Source organism: Megalobrama amblycephala, linkage group LG3 (assembly GCF_018812025.1).
Source record: "Megalobrama amblycephala isolate DHTTF-2021 linkage group LG3, ASM1881202v1, whole genome shotgun sequence".
NCBI classification, from domain to species: Eukaryota; Metazoa; Chordata; class Actinopteri; order Cypriniformes; family Xenocyprididae; genus Megalobrama; species Megalobrama amblycephala.
Window position 1 is genome coordinate 57,212,206 of NC_063046.1, and position 15,551 is coordinate 57,227,756.

The 15,551-nt window shown below is 39.1% G+C and overlaps 1 protein-coding gene across 5 annotated transcripts in view; it reads left to right on the forward strand.

Annotated features, from left to right (window-relative positions):
- Positions 1 to 9,899, forward strand: part of dok7a (docking protein 7a) — a 58,878-nt gene extending 48,979 nt beyond the window's left edge. For all 5 annotated transcript variants that reach the window (XM_048186170.1, XM_048186171.1, XM_048186173.1 and 2 more), the window contains 4 exons: positions 1,763 to 1,851; positions 7,914 to 7,989; positions 8,090 to 8,245; positions 9,321 to 9,899. In XM_048186170.1, the coding sequence (XP_048042127.1) occupies positions 1,763 to 1,851; positions 7,914 to 7,989; positions 8,090 to 8,245; positions 9,321 to 9,466 (467 nt within the window). In that variant the 3' untranslated portion in view covers positions 9,467 to 9,899. The remainder of the gene's footprint in view (positions 1 to 1,762; positions 1,852 to 7,913; positions 7,990 to 8,089; positions 8,246 to 9,320) is intronic.
- The last annotated feature ends 5,652 nt before the right edge of the window (positions 9,900 to 15,551 follow it).

Genomic DNA, 15,551 nt, shown 5'->3' on the forward strand with positions numbered 1-15,551 from the left:
TAAGACCGTAAGAAAAGCACAACTTTTTTTTAAATTTTTTTTTTTTATTAGCCCTACAGAGAGCACCCTTTGAGCCACTGCAGTCAGCCAAGCTTAAGAACCTGTCTCCTAAGACAGCGCTCCTGACTGCGTTCACGTCCATTAAGAGGGTGGGGGACCTGCAGGCATTTTCGGTCAGTGAAACGTGCCTGGAATTGGGGCCGGCCAACTCTCACGTACTTCTGAGACCCCGGCCTAGATATGTGCCCAAAGTTCCCACCACTCCCTTCAGGGACCAGGTGGTGAACTTGCAAACGCTGCCCCCAGAGGAAGTAGACCCAGCCCTTGGGTTGCTGTGTCACGTTCGCACCCTGTGTTTGTACTTGGACCACTCACACAGCTTCAGATCCTCAGAACAGCTATTTGTCTGCTTTGGAGGCCAGTAGAAGGGAAAGGCTATCTCCAAACAGAGATTTGCCCACTGGAGAGTGGATGCTATCCTACGGCATCCTTTGGCAGTCAGATGTGGCAGAGGCATCTGATGCCAGGTCTAGTACTTGTGTGTATACCCAGTTGGTCAGCCTCTGTACTAGACTAGATGCCCCATATGTTGTGATTCCCTCTCAGTGATCCCATATGTATATTCTTCCATGGTACAGCTTCCCTGTTGGCGAGCCTGTGTCTTTTTCTGGGCGGATTCCACTCTGCCCATCTCTGTAATAGTATTGACTCTATCCCTGAAAAGGCCAGATCTTCCACAAAGATCTAACATATGTGTAGCACTGCCCTAATGGTCAGTCCATATGTGTAACTCCACATGTTAACTCCCTACTGGCAGGATGTGGTCTCCGTAACGTCCCTTTCCGTTTGGAACAGGCATGCTTCCCCACTGTTATCCAATTAGTTTTGACTGTATAGGGTGTAAGAAAGCAACAGCAGAAATTGACATCCCCCTGGTAAAGCCCTGTCCTTTTATGCCCTACAAGGTGTGGGGGGACTAAGCAGTGCTGGGTAGGAGCAGCAATTATGGCATTTTTTTTTTAGGGATCCCAATTCATCCGTCTGTTCTGACGTAACTTTGAACGTGACTGACTGATAGAGAACGTCTAGGTTACTATTACCCTGAAGGAGGGAATGGAGCTATTACGTCCCGTCACCACAATCCCTGTGCGACCATTGAATGGCCGGGACACCCTCTTGGCTCCTCAGCATAAAACTTAATGTGTGAGTGTTGCACGGTGCCTTATATAGTGGGTAGTGGCTTGCGATGCAAATCACTAAGGTCCACTGGCTTGTTTTGTCCCAGTTCGTCAGTCATTTCTCACATAATGTCTCAGTTCCCTCCTTCAGGGAACAGGGGTTACAATAGTAACCTAGATGTTTATCCCACACAAACTGCTGTTGTGATCACTGTGTCAAGAGTTTTGAAAAAGTGACCTAATTATAGAGAAAGGTTTCTTAGCATTTAAAAAAAAAAAAAAAAACGCTAGAACTTTGATGTTATTGTGTTTCTGTGGTGGCAAGAAACTAAGCATATGTAAATGGACTTGCGCGGTTCTATTTTTTTTTTTTTGCACACATTCTGACCAAAACCTACAGTGTATATTTTTTCATGCAAATCGGCCATGAAAACATAATATGTAAAAAAAAAAAGTTTTTTTTTTTTTTCCTATTATATGAAGAAGAATATTATTTTTAAATTTGACAAAAGATACCTTTGTCATATATTGTACATGTCAAGTGTATTTTGTTCTAACCTTGTGCTGTGATTTTATTTATGCAGATAACATAGAGAGAATCTGGGCAGACAAAGGAAGATCAGATCCTGCCTATGAAATTATGGATGGCCGAACAACAGAGAGGAGCCCAGAGGTAACGATATTCCTTTTGATCTACATTCGATAGAACTGTGCAAAAAATACAAATGCATCCCAACACAGTGCAATTAACACACCCGTGCTCGATTAACCCTTTGATGCACTGCATCGACTACAGGTGACAGATTTTCAATTGGGTTTTTTTACTGATAACTGTGAAAGAGACTCAAAATACTTCAATTTTGGTCATATAGATAAGTTATACATCATTCAAAACTGTTAAGTGTTTACTTTTATTGGTGTACACTCACAATAAAAACAAAATGTTGTGCTTTTTGTAAAATAAAGAAAACAAACATGACGCGCGATCTGCTGTGTCTCTCTCTCTCTCTCTCTCTCTCTCTCTCTCTCTCTCTCTCTCTCAGTGAAGTCCATTCTGATACATTTCAGAAAACTAACTTAGCGAATACTTGTCACACAAACACGAGACATATGTCTAAAGAAACGTTGAAATGTCAGGTTTTAAATAATGTAAAGTCTAATCGAAAAGAAATATTCTGTTTATGTAATCAGTTTGAAAAGAGAGAGATGCCAGTCCTTTTGCGAGTAACCTCATTATCCACTAATGCAGCCATGCCCACGGAGAACATGCACCATTCAAAGGCAAATTCTGAGGCGATCCATGCAAGCACGACTTTCAGTTTCATTTCAAGGAGCAACCTGATCAAGCCCAGGATTGGCTTCTCCCAAACTAAATTGCTATACTGAGATGAGTGAAATTGACTGAAATATGTAATAAATACTGAAATAAAATGCATTTATAGGCTCTATAATAACAAATATGATATATAAAATGTCATAGATGTAGTGATATTAGCTCAAAGGGGAAATATTTGCACAAGTTTTATTAATTAAATCATGAACACATAGCTAACTAACAGACACAAACATACATACACACAAGTCACACATAAACAGGTAAAATGATAAATGATAGAGTGAAACCGGAAGTGGGAAACAGTAGGAACTATGAAGAAACCAAAAACCAGGGAAAGAACCATCAGTATTCATCATAAAAACTCCCTTGTACTTACTACCTTGTAATTACTTACTTGCAGCAATTTAATATATCGTACAATACTTGCATTAGGTCTTGGCCTTTTGAAGAACGTCTGGATATATTGCTACCGTAGGAAGTCCTGAGAATTCAGTCTGATGGTACTGAAGTTGCAATCGTTGTCTTCTGCGTTGAATGAAGAGGCGATAACAAACTTGCATGGTTAGTTTGAATCTTGTGATAGGAAAGAGTTCTTTCACTCTTCTAGAGGAGCACATGGCTGGGGTTGCAGGCCCATAGGCCTTGGCCTGAAGAGGCCTGCAGCACAAGGGGTCTCTTCAGTCCATCTAAAAGAAGCAAGAGAGAGGCGGAGTTGTGCGTCTTCTCTTAAGGTCTGGTAGGAACCACACCTCTTCGGGTGGAACTGACCAAAGAGCAAAGTGGAAATTCTGTAGCAGGAACTTCCTTGTTGGGGGAGTTTATGGCTCTTGTCTTCGAGCCTGACTGAACGGGCCGGGTTGTTGAAGAGTAAAGATTCTTGATTCTTGAAAGATGAAGATTCTTGTAATAATGATGTGTTGCACAGGTATTGACATATCATATACACAAGCATTTAAACCTTCTTGATACAAACCCATAGACACTAAACATGGCATAACTGAAGTTACATTAAATGTATCATAAAACATATGAATACAATACTTAGTACAATACAACAAACAGTAATAATGGATACCATTTTCTATGAATATGCATGTTCCTTTATAGCACAGCCTATCAATAAATTAATGCAGGAAAGTCTGTTTTAAGGGTTTCCTATGTGTTTCTTTGTCTCTGCTCTTCCATGTGGCAACCCACATACTTTGGCGCAATAAAACTTAGGCTGGTCTCCTCGGGGGATGGGGAACAGACTCCAGAGTGAGCTGTAAACAATTAATTGTTGACTATACCAAATAATTGTGTCTGATTTGTCTCAGTCGTTATATAGACATAATACGAACATTTAGACAAGATTTCTTTACCCTGTTTTGGACAGATTATGAAGTGTTTATTGTAAAATTGTCACAGTTCTGTTAGTTTGGACTTTGTGTGTCTCACCACCTTCTGCCTGAGTTAGTCGTTTGTTGTCTTGGTTACTCTTTATGTTCAGCTGTGCGCTCATCTCCCTCGTTATCACGTGTACCTAAAGGGTTAGTTCACCCAAAAATTAAAATTATGTCATTAATGACTCACCCTCATGTCGTTCCAAACCCGTAAGACCTCCGTTCATCTTCGGAACACAGTTTAAGATATTTTAGATTTAGTCCGAGAGCTTTCTGTCCCTTCATTGAAAATGTATGTACGGTATGCTGTCCATGTCCAGAAAGGTAATAAAAACATCATCAAAGTACTCCATGTGACATCAGTGGGTTAGTTAGAATTTTTTGAAGCATCGAAAATACATACAAGACTTTATTCAGCATTGTATTCTCTTCCGGGTCTGTTGTCAATCCGCGTTCACGACTCTGCAGTGACGCTGCTGACGTGTTATCTGGTATATATAAAAATATAGCAATACCAAAATACAAACAATGTAGAATAGCTTGAATACAGCGTACGTCTCCCTCAGACTGTAAACGAAGCTCGGGCGCACCAGATAACACGTCAGCAGCGTCACTGTGGAGTCGTGAACGCGGATTGACAACAGACCTGTAAGACAAGACAATGCTGAATAAAGTCGTAGTTTTTGTTATTTTTGGACCAAAATGTATTTTCGATGCTTCAAAAAATTCTGACTAACCCACTGATGTCACATGGACTACTTTGATGATGTTTTATTACCTTTCTGGACATGGACAGTATACCGTACATACATTTTCAATGGAGGGACAGAAAGCTCTCAGACTAAATCTAAAATATCTTAAACTGTGTTCCAAATATGAACGGAGGTCTTACGGGTTTGGAACGACATGGGGGTGAGTCATTAATGACATAATTTAAATTTTTGGGTGAACTAACCCTTTAAGGTCAGTTCTGTTTGTGTTGCATTGTTCGGTCTTGTCTATGTTACGTGTGGTGTACCTGTTCCTGCCTTCGTTGTATACTGTGAATTATCTAGTGAAGAGTCTATTTGAACTTTATTCGTCTTCATCGTGTTATCTACACCACCTGTTCTGTGACAAAAATAGCCTAGTGTAATATCAATTAAACTTTTGTTCGCAAATTTCTGCTCAGATGCTAAATACAGTTTGGACACCATACTATTTAAATTAATGTTTTTGAAAGAAGTCTGAAAGGAGAAAGAAGAAGACCCGGTGTCTGAGGCACATGTAATAACTTAGCCAATCATGGCCGATGCAGAGATGAAGTCACAGGGTGATCCCAGCGTATAAAAAGGGCACCTGAAAACATGTCATCAGCTTCAAATATCTGAAGGAAGATGCACAGGCACGGCCGAGGCATGGCAACACGACGCAGCATCTCATTCCTCTCTCAGGGAACCATGGTTACAAGCGTAACCTGAGACATTCCCTTTCGAGGGAACTCAACGCCATGTCAGCTTGACGGAATGGGGACGTTAATACCAACTACACCATGCTGACCAGTGCCTGCCTCTAGATTAAAAATAATCTAGAACCTAGGCACTGAAACTCAAAAGGTCAGCCAGTAAGCTCTCTCCCCTTAAAAACAACATGCTGTACCCCACACCCTCCTCAGAGGGGGAGGGAGGAGATATTAGTCTCCTCTAACAGAATTCGAACCCCAAGATCTTTGTGGGGGTGCTTGACTAGCATCACTCTGTTTTTGTGTCTGCTGGTATGAGGAGCCTGATGTTGATGGCTGGGACTGTGCCTTGGCAGCAGCCCCCTGAGACTTATGGCAACGGGGGACACATGAAATCTCTCGACCACCGATGTTACAGCATCACTGAAGAGACCAGGTGGCGATAATGGGGCATAAAGGAAGAAAGTTCTGTCCCTCTCCTTGATGCCTGACAGGTTGAGCCACAAGTGCTTCTCCATCACCACCATGGCTGCCATAGAGTGGCTGATAGCACGGGCCGTCTCTTTGGTGGCACAGAGAGATAAATCAGTGGTTCTATGGAGCTCTTTAATTTCTTCAGAGCTCACAATTTCACCCCCGTCTAAGTCCCCTAGCAGATCAGCCTGATACGCCTGTAGTATAGCCATAGTGTGTAGACAGGTGCCGGCTTGACCTGCTTCCATATATGCTTTGCCAAACAATGAGGAAGTGGTGTGACATGGTTTGGAAGGCAATGTCAGGGCTTTAAGAGAAGATGCAGTGTCAGGTGACAAATAAGCTGCTAATGTTTCCTCTATTTTGGGCATGACATTATAATCATTGTCTTAGAACCCCGCAATCGACAAATAATAATGGACTGTGGGGCTTGAAAGCCTGGATGAAAATGGCTTTTTCCAAGATCTAGACACCTCAGTGTGAAGACCCTGGAAGAATGGTAAGCTCCAATGTGGAGGTTGTGTTTGTGCAGATTGTCGGAAGTGCTCATCTAGTTTGCTTTTTCTGTGTGCTTCTTGTCTCTCAGCTGGCCAATTGATGTTTAATCTGGACACGGCTCGAGACAAAACCTCCACCAGCTCCTCATACTGTGGTGATTGGGCTGGCGAGTCATCCAATTCACCTGCATCAGTACTGACAATGTCTAATTCCTCAGAACTAAATTAACCCATTGTAATGCGCTCACACGGGGCAGAAGAAGCCGCAGAGCGGGCTTCTGGATCCCGATTGTGAGCACTGGATCCAGATCTGAGGGCTGAGAAAACCCCTCCCCTAGATCCATCTGTGATCCCCACGATTGAAGCCCCCAGGCTGCCTCGGCAACCACGGGACCTGCACCATGTGGGGCGAGCTGGCCACTCTGATCAAACAATGCCAGCCGGGAGCACAGTGTTCTAAGAGGCAAACACTCTCAATGTTCGCAATCAACCACCTCGGGCTAACCAAGCATGCTCTGCTCCCAAACGGCTCACACAAAGGTTGTGTGTATCCCCACCCATAATAAAATGTGAGCAGAGAGGAACACACTTCCTAAACTGCTGCTGCTGCCCACTCGCCCTAATATACTGTGTATATATATAATGATACGGGACAGACAACACTAAATAAGACTGACAGACACAGAACGCTTGCTGAAGATCAGAAAGCTGACAACAGCTGTGAGACCAGCTCCTTTATAGCTTCCGCTTTTCACCGGCACGCCTTACGGGATGACGTTGCACCAATCAAGACTGTTGCACAAGTTGCACATGGCTTCAGACGCTGTCATGCTCAAGGCGTTCCCCAAAGTGTCATCAATGACATCATTCCCTCGAAAGGGAACTTAGAAGAAATTACATCATTCCCTCGAAAGGGAACTTAGTAGATTTTTGATATGTCAAATCTTTAGTGTATAATGCATCAACAAATTAGATGGCAAAGATAGTGAGGCGATATCTTTGCAATGCTTTTACGTGAACGAAATTAAACTTGGCATATGTCATCATAAACATCTTTGTTGGCCATACTGTCTATCAGCCATTTACAGTAGCTGTATTTTACTAATACTTTAGGTTTTGAGACAAAACCTGGTAATTGTGATGGATGGTTACCTGAATAACAGCACTCAAAATTGTTCAAAATTTGCACAAAATGCTTATAATTTAGGATTAATTTGGTCTAATGTTATTAGTTATTAGCATTTGAAAAATACCTTTTTTAATCTCTTTTCATTGCATGCAATGAAAAAAGAAGCAGATTTTTTTTTTCATTCATTTGACTCAATTTTTTTTTTTACTTCAATGACTCGGACATCAAAGGGTTAAATGATACAGGAGTGAAATACACAATGCCACACAAACAGTGTGTTATTATAAGGCTGTCATCTGAAAACTGCATTAAAGCATAAAGGCTTCAGCCTCTCTCTTTCATGAAACAGTGCTAAACTTGTACAGACAAGTTATAGATTAAACTGGTGTGGACATGTTACTTTTAAACAGGAATCAGACTAATGAAGGTGTGTTTTTCCATGGATGAATGTCTCTCTATCTCTCTCTCTCACTCAGTTGGAGGAGCGGAGCAGGTTTGAGCTCATTGGCAACTGTGCTGCTTCACAGAGGATTTCTCATCATCTCACTGAAGGTGAACTCACTCAGCTCGAGGTCTATGGCGTTTTCTGTAGGTGTGTGTGTGTGTGTGTGTGTGTGTGTGTGTGTCTTTAATGTGGGTCTGTGTGTTTCAGGTGGAGTGCTTGCGTTTGCAGTGGATGGCTCAGCGGTGACGGACAGGCTCAGAGGAGATGCTGTAACATACGTCAATATTCCCACCAGCCCCACGTCCAAAAAACAGCTGCATTACATGGAACTAGAGCTGCAGGAGTCCAGCACAACCATCAGAGGTGCAAAACAAACAAATAATAATATTAATAATAATATATGCACATCAACACCATGTAGCTATTATATGGAAGCTTGTTTCCACCACAGAATAAAAAAATAACAAAGGTAATTCCAACTTTTTTCTTTTTTTTAATCTTGCAATTGTAAGTTTATTAAAATATATATGTGTATATATATATATTTTACCTTTTTTTTATTTATCCATTATTAAGGTAAACAAACAAAGTCATTCACAGTCACATGCAAGATACAACTCATCTGACAAAAACAGATTTTACTCTTTTTAAAGCAAAACAGCATGAAGCTCAACTATAATAATAAATGTTACTCACTTTGATGGAAGTACAAACATCTGAAAATACCAATTTCACTAAATACAGTGTATGTATTTATTGTTAATCATTATTAATATTTATATGACTACTGTAGTTTTATTTTAAAATATTTATCTATGTATAATAACTTTATCATTATATCATTATATAGTGCAAAAAAGCATAAAAATAAAACAGTGATTAAGTGTTGGTTCTGCATATCTGTTATTGGACACTTAAAGAAAAAAATGGTATTGGTTGTTATACACATATAATACTATTAAAAAGTTTGGGGTTGGTAAGATTTTTTTTTATGTTTTTGAGAAGTCTTCTATGTTCACCAAGGCTGCATTTATTTGATAAAAATACAGTAAAGTCAGCAATATTGTGAAATATTATTACAATTTAAAATAACTATTTTCTATTGTAATACATTTTTAAAATGTAATTTATTCATGTTATGCAAAGCTGAATTTTCAGCATCTTTACTCCATTCATCAGTGTGTGTGTGTGTGTGTGTGTATATATATATATATATATATATATATATATATATATATAAAAATGTGTGTGTGTGTGTTGATTGCTAGTCTATAGGGATGCATTGTTTGATTCAAATACTCATAAAAACCAAGCAACGTTGCTTATACAATCTGTCAAACTTCAAGCTTTTCAAACTCTTTCAAGAAAATTTTTTTCAGGCCAACATCAACATCTGTCTTGACAAACTTTTCTTGCTGCTTGTTCCGGTTCTGTTCAGGGAAAAGCTCCAGTAAATATGCTCAGATTGACATTGCAGCGACCGAGGCAGCTCACAGAGCAGTTACCCAGCATGCACTGGGGCGAGAAGAAGGTCTACAGAGACTGGAGCAGCAGAGGAGAAGACGAGGATTGAAAGAGGACTGAACTGAGAAACACTTTATCTGGAGATTTCATGATCATCTTTTGCTCTAGACAAACTGACCAAAACACTATATATACAGACTATATTTATGTGACATGACAGTAATACACTTTTGTGTATCTACAGAAGTTTCCAGTAATTTTCTCATATAGTTGACTGTGGAATTCACTATGTAGTGAATAGTGAGTGAGTGTGCAGTGTCAGTCATAGTATATACACAAATGTTTAAAATACAGTAATGTATATCTCACACTGCTTAGATGAACACACATTTTTAATTTTATTTTTTCTAAGTACATTTTTATTTTATTTATTTTTTACATTTATTTAGTTTTAATATGTTGAATATTACTTTCTATTTTTTTCTTTCTAATTTTCTAACTTTCTGCATCTTTTTTCTAACCTTCTGCATTTGTATTAAATATGCTGCATTTACTTTTTAGTCTTTTTATTAACTTAAAATTAAAGTCTACATGTGCTGGTTACACACAGACTGATATATTTCAAATGTTTATTTCTTTTAATTTTAATGATTATAACTGACAACTAGGGAAAATCCCAAATTCAGTATCTCAGAAAATTAGAATATTACTTAAGACCAATACAAAGAAAGGATTTTTAGAAATCTTGGCCAACTGAAAAGTATGAACATGAAAAGTATTAGCATGTACAGCACTCAATACTTAGTTGGGGCTCCTTTTGACTGAATTACTGCAGCAATGTGGCGTGGCATGGAGTCGATCAGTCTGTGGCACTGCTCAGGTGTTATGAGAGCCCAGGTTGCTCTGATAGTGGCCTTCAGCTCTTCAGCATTGTTGGGTCTGGCATATCGCATCTTCTTCTTCACAATACCCCATAGATTTTCTATGGGGTTAAGGTCAGGCGAGTTTGCTGGCCAATTAAGAACAGGGATACCATGGTCCTTAAACCAGGTACTGGTAGCTTTGGCACTGTATGCAGGTGCCAAGTCCTGTTGGAAAATTAAATCTGCATCTCCATAAAGTTGGTCAGCAGCAGGAAGCTTGGAGTGCTCTAAAACGTCCTGGTATACGGCTGCGTTGACCTTGGACCTAAGAAAACACAGTGGACCAACACCAGCAGATGACATGGCACCCAAAACCATCACTGACTGTGGAAACTTTACACTGGACCTCAAGCAATGTGGATTGTGTGCCTCTCCTCTCTTCCTCCAGACTCTGGGACCCTGATTTCCAAAGGAAATGCAAAATTTACTTTCATCAGAGAACATAACTTTGGACCACTCAGTAGCAGTCCAGTCCTTTTTGTCTTTAGACGCTTCTGACGCTGTCTGTTGTTCAAGAGTGGCTTGACACAAAGAATGCGACAGCTGAAACCCATGTCTTGCATATGTCTGTGTGTAGTGGTTCTTGAAGCACTGACTTCAGCTGCATTCCACTCTTTGTCCACATTTTTGAATGGGTTTTGTTTCACAATCCTCTCCAGGGTGCAGTTATCCCTATTGCTTGTACACTTTTTTCTACCACATCTTTTCCTTCCCATCGCCTCTCTATTAATGTGCTTGGACACAGAGCTCTGTGAACAGCCAGCCTCTTTTGCAATGACCTTTTGTGTCTTGCCCTCCTTGTGCAAGGTGTCAATGGTCGTCTTTTGGACAACTGTCAAGTCAGCAGTCTTCCCCATGATTGTGTAGCCTACAGAACTAGACTGAGAGACCATTTAAAGGCCTTTGCAGGTGTTTTGAGTTAATTAGATGATTAGAGTGTGGCACCAGGTGTCTTCAATATTGAACCTTTTCACAATATTCTAATTTTCTGAGATACTGAATTTGGGATTTTCCTTAGTTGTCACTTATAATCATCAAAATTAAAAGAAATAAACATTTGAAATATATCAGTCTGTGTGTAATGAATGAATATAATATACAAGTTTCACTTTTTGAATGGAATTAGTGAAATAAATCAACTTTTTGAAGATAGTCTAATTATATGACCAGCACCTGTATTCTAGCGAGTCATTTGAAGACAGTAATTTCTACATGAAACTACTGATTTTGTATTTTAGATTCATTTTGGAATCAGAAAATCATGCATCGCAGGTTCACTGTCCTTTGTTGATCAAGGCTGTATTTTCTCATTGTTTCAGCACTGAAGGAAGTGAACAGTTTGAACTGCGATATGACAAACATACGGCTGCTGCTAGATATTATAGTAATCATAGTTATTGTGACAAAAATGAATAACAATAATGCTAATAATAATTGTTTGTATAAATAGGTGTAAAATAAAAAATAAAAAACTAATGTTCAATATTGTTTATCATTATTATTATTGGAAAGTTTAGTTTAAGTTTCATCTGAGGACGCAGTTCTATTGTCTCACCGCCAGAGGACAGTGTGAGGCTTTACATAAGAAACGGCAGTATATTTAGACTTTATTTATAACACACAATTAGACATTTGATTTTTAAATACATCGAAAACAAGATTTGCTGTTTTCATTTCATTTTGTTTGCAGATTTAATAATCTGCAAGATTTAATTAAGATAGTAATAATTATCTGAGAATTGTGATGAAGAGAAGCCTGTCATGAACACATAGTGTGAAGCTGGTGAAAAATAAAAACATCTATTATATAATCATCTCGTGTTCCTTCTGATTTTCTTCAAGAGAAACACTGAAGATGAGTTTGGTGAGGATTCCTAAATGTACAAAGAGGGTGTCTTAAACTAAAGGATTCAGAAAAAAAGTTCAGCAATATTCCAGCTGTTCTAAGAACGTATAATGTTTCCATTAAGTTATAAAAATGTAATTTCTGAATGTTCTCTAAATGTTCAAAACGTCCAGTTTATTATTTTAAAAACTTTCAATAAACAATGGATGAATATAGTTTTTGTGCTAACGTTTTGAGGACGTAAAGGCCATGAACAAACAACTGTGATGAACAAACAACTATGATGAACAAACATCAACTATTAAAGTTACTGGAAGAACGTTTGTTCAGCATTGATTAATTGCCAGAAATTTCTGAGAATGTTCCCTTTTATCTGGGATGGTAACTGATGGCATTGATTTGCACTGACAGAAATAAAAGAGAGAGTATTAAAATAGTTACATATACGCTGCAATCAACAAGATAAAGGTGACCTCACTAGGATTCTCAGGCCGGATTCACGAAATTCTTACTAAGAAAGAAGTTAAGACAATTCTTAGATTATTATTTCGTGAGAAATGCAATTATTAAAAAATTCTTAAGTTCTCAATTGAGTATTCCAAAGATACCAGGGTGGTCTACTTTTTCCAGTTAGAATCCGAAGTGCAGATCCGTGCACATGCTAACGGTTAATATTGCCCACAACCCATTGCGCAAATGTTGGACAATGGACTATATGCACGGAGCGTTCCTTAGAACTTCCGCATTAATATAAGCCAGCCAGCTCGATAACTTCCGGTGAGATGTCATTTGCTGGTGTGTTGAGCATCAGTAGTGTAATACTTAGTTTATAATCAGAATATAGTCACTTAAATAGTCAGGCATAGCATTAATTTAGTTATTCAAACGTAAGACAGCTTAGAAAATAAATAAATAAATAAAGACGTACCTCAATGTTCCTCCTCGGCTAAATTCAATTCGACCATTAGTTTTCACACTTTTATGTGAAAAAAAGCTTCAGAAATTAAATATTTATTGTGCACTTTAGTTAGATTAATTGAATAAAATGTGTGTTTTCACAAGTGTGCTGAAATCATTGATCTTGCGCTGCTCTGACTGACATCTGCTGTGATTACAAAGGGAGAGCGCTGCTCGCTTTCTGTGTAATTAATTCACAATAAAAGTTATTGTTTTTCATAAGATTTTGTATTTCATACTTCACATTGACAAAATGTTTTTTCAAACCTAGTTATTTTATAATGTTTAATATTTAGTCAAAAACGAAGTGAAAAACGTTTAGAGGAAATGGCTGATATGTGCGCAAATAAATGCTACTTTGCCGCCACCTGCTGGTTAAAGTGCTAATTACTGTCTTTTTTATTTTTAAATAAGTGTTTTTTTAGCCTGGGTGCCAGCCCGAACCCCGCCCACAACATTTTTTGGACGGGAAGTTCGGTCTGGACTCGATCCATTGTGGATCAATTATGCTCGGCTCCCAGAAGGCCGAGCCAATCAAATTGCCAGGGCGGGCTTTAATCGATGATGGACAGGCTATCTGCGGTTACGTAACCACCCACGTCATTAAAGAGCGCTTGGGGAGTTTGATTGACAAGCGATCTAACCAATCAGAACGCCGCATCCGCCATTTTGTCCGACAAAGCAGTCAGGAGTTAGAAGATTAACATCGGTGGAGTTAAACTTGAAAAATTGTGCATATTGACGTCTTTCCGCATTTGAAACAACATTCATTCTCATGTTCATTCATGTTTATTTGATGCTATAAATGGATAGTAGAAAGAGATGATTGGTTAACGAGCCTCTTGAGCTGAGGCGCTACAGCAATCTGTCATGATCATGGTCACAACACATTAAAGAGCCACAAAACGGTTTTTATTGTTTGAATTTTTTTAATAACTACACAGTTTGAAAGCTGGGACTTTGTTTAATATCATAAGTTACCTGCTCTGTCTCATCTGTCGATGTGTTGTCAGTTTCCTCTTTGCTCCGCGTTGTATTTTCCACTCTGTGTGGCGTGACAGCGCCACGGCTTGTCGGACAAAGCAACAGTAACTAAGGGGGGCGAGTCTTTGCGAAAGGTCAATTAGTTTACAACAATGATGGCTGTTGTTGAAGAATTGAGATGTGTAGATTCCGCCATCGCGTCCGTTATAGAAGATATCGACAGCGCATTAATTTTAAAAGAGGAACAGAGGACCGCGATCAAGGCATTTGTCGATGGGAAAGATGTCTTTGCCGTCCTTCCTACGGGATTCGGCAAAAGTTTGATTTATCAGCTGGCCCCGATGGTCGCTAAGAAGAGTTCTGTTGACAACTATGCGTCGCTCAACATACGTCACTTACTCTGTAGCTCTGATTGGTTGTAGGTCTATCCAATTGAGGTCTTTCCTGGATCGGTTGAAATACGCCCCCATAATCAAAGCCCAATGGAGCAGTATCAGACTCATATTCTGACTAGAATTGAGTATGACCACGTCAGGCTAGTGTTTTTTATCAAATGTTAAATTTCCTACATTTTTAAACGTTCGGTTTTACAATGGGGACAATCTCAGAAGGATGAACAAATTATGTTTGTGGTCATCGCATTAAAAATAACATTTAAAGTGCTGGGGAAAAAATGTGTGTGTGTGTGTCTAATTACAGACACAGCATTTTTAAACAGTCCCAATAGCTTCGTCTTTATTGCAATCAATAAAACTGGTTTATTGGCAAATTAGGTAAATGTAATAACTGCATTAAAATATAAATACAACATTAAAAAGTCAACCATAGATGGTTTTGTGTCAATGTACAACGACTACAGAATGAACAGCTAACAGTTCACCGGAAGTGCCCGAGCTGGCTTAACGACAACCAGGAAGTAACCCGTGCATCCGCTTGTTAAGTCATGATGTAAGGAACGCCGTTTCCGGGTCCAAGCCTCGACTCATTTCACTTGGTAATGCCATCGACGGCCGTTTATGAGCGCTATTTATTCATATTAAACATCAATCATTTTAAAAAGTTAAACATTTTAAATACTTACAGTCTACACAACAGTCACCGTGCTCACAGCGTCACAGACATTAATATTTTAACGATTTATAAAAGATGAATCACTGTCTGGCCATCTGGAATTTTGGTGTGGAGATAAAGGTTATGATTATAATTTTTTTGTAGTATTACACCACATCGTGTGTGTATATTAGCACCGTTTGTTGTTTTCTTGTTGTATGAGATAGAGCGTTAGTACCCGGAAGCGCTGCCGCGTGACGTCAGACTGGACCGAATGTCCATTAATCGACCATAGACTGTCTAGCTCGACGTGATCATGTTAGCAGGCTAAAGAGGCTAGCTTTCTATCTTAGATACTATCTAAAATATTAATAAAGATAACCAGTTATATCATTTGAAAGTTCTAAAGGCTGTCAATCTACGGTGTCTTTTTTACGATATGCTC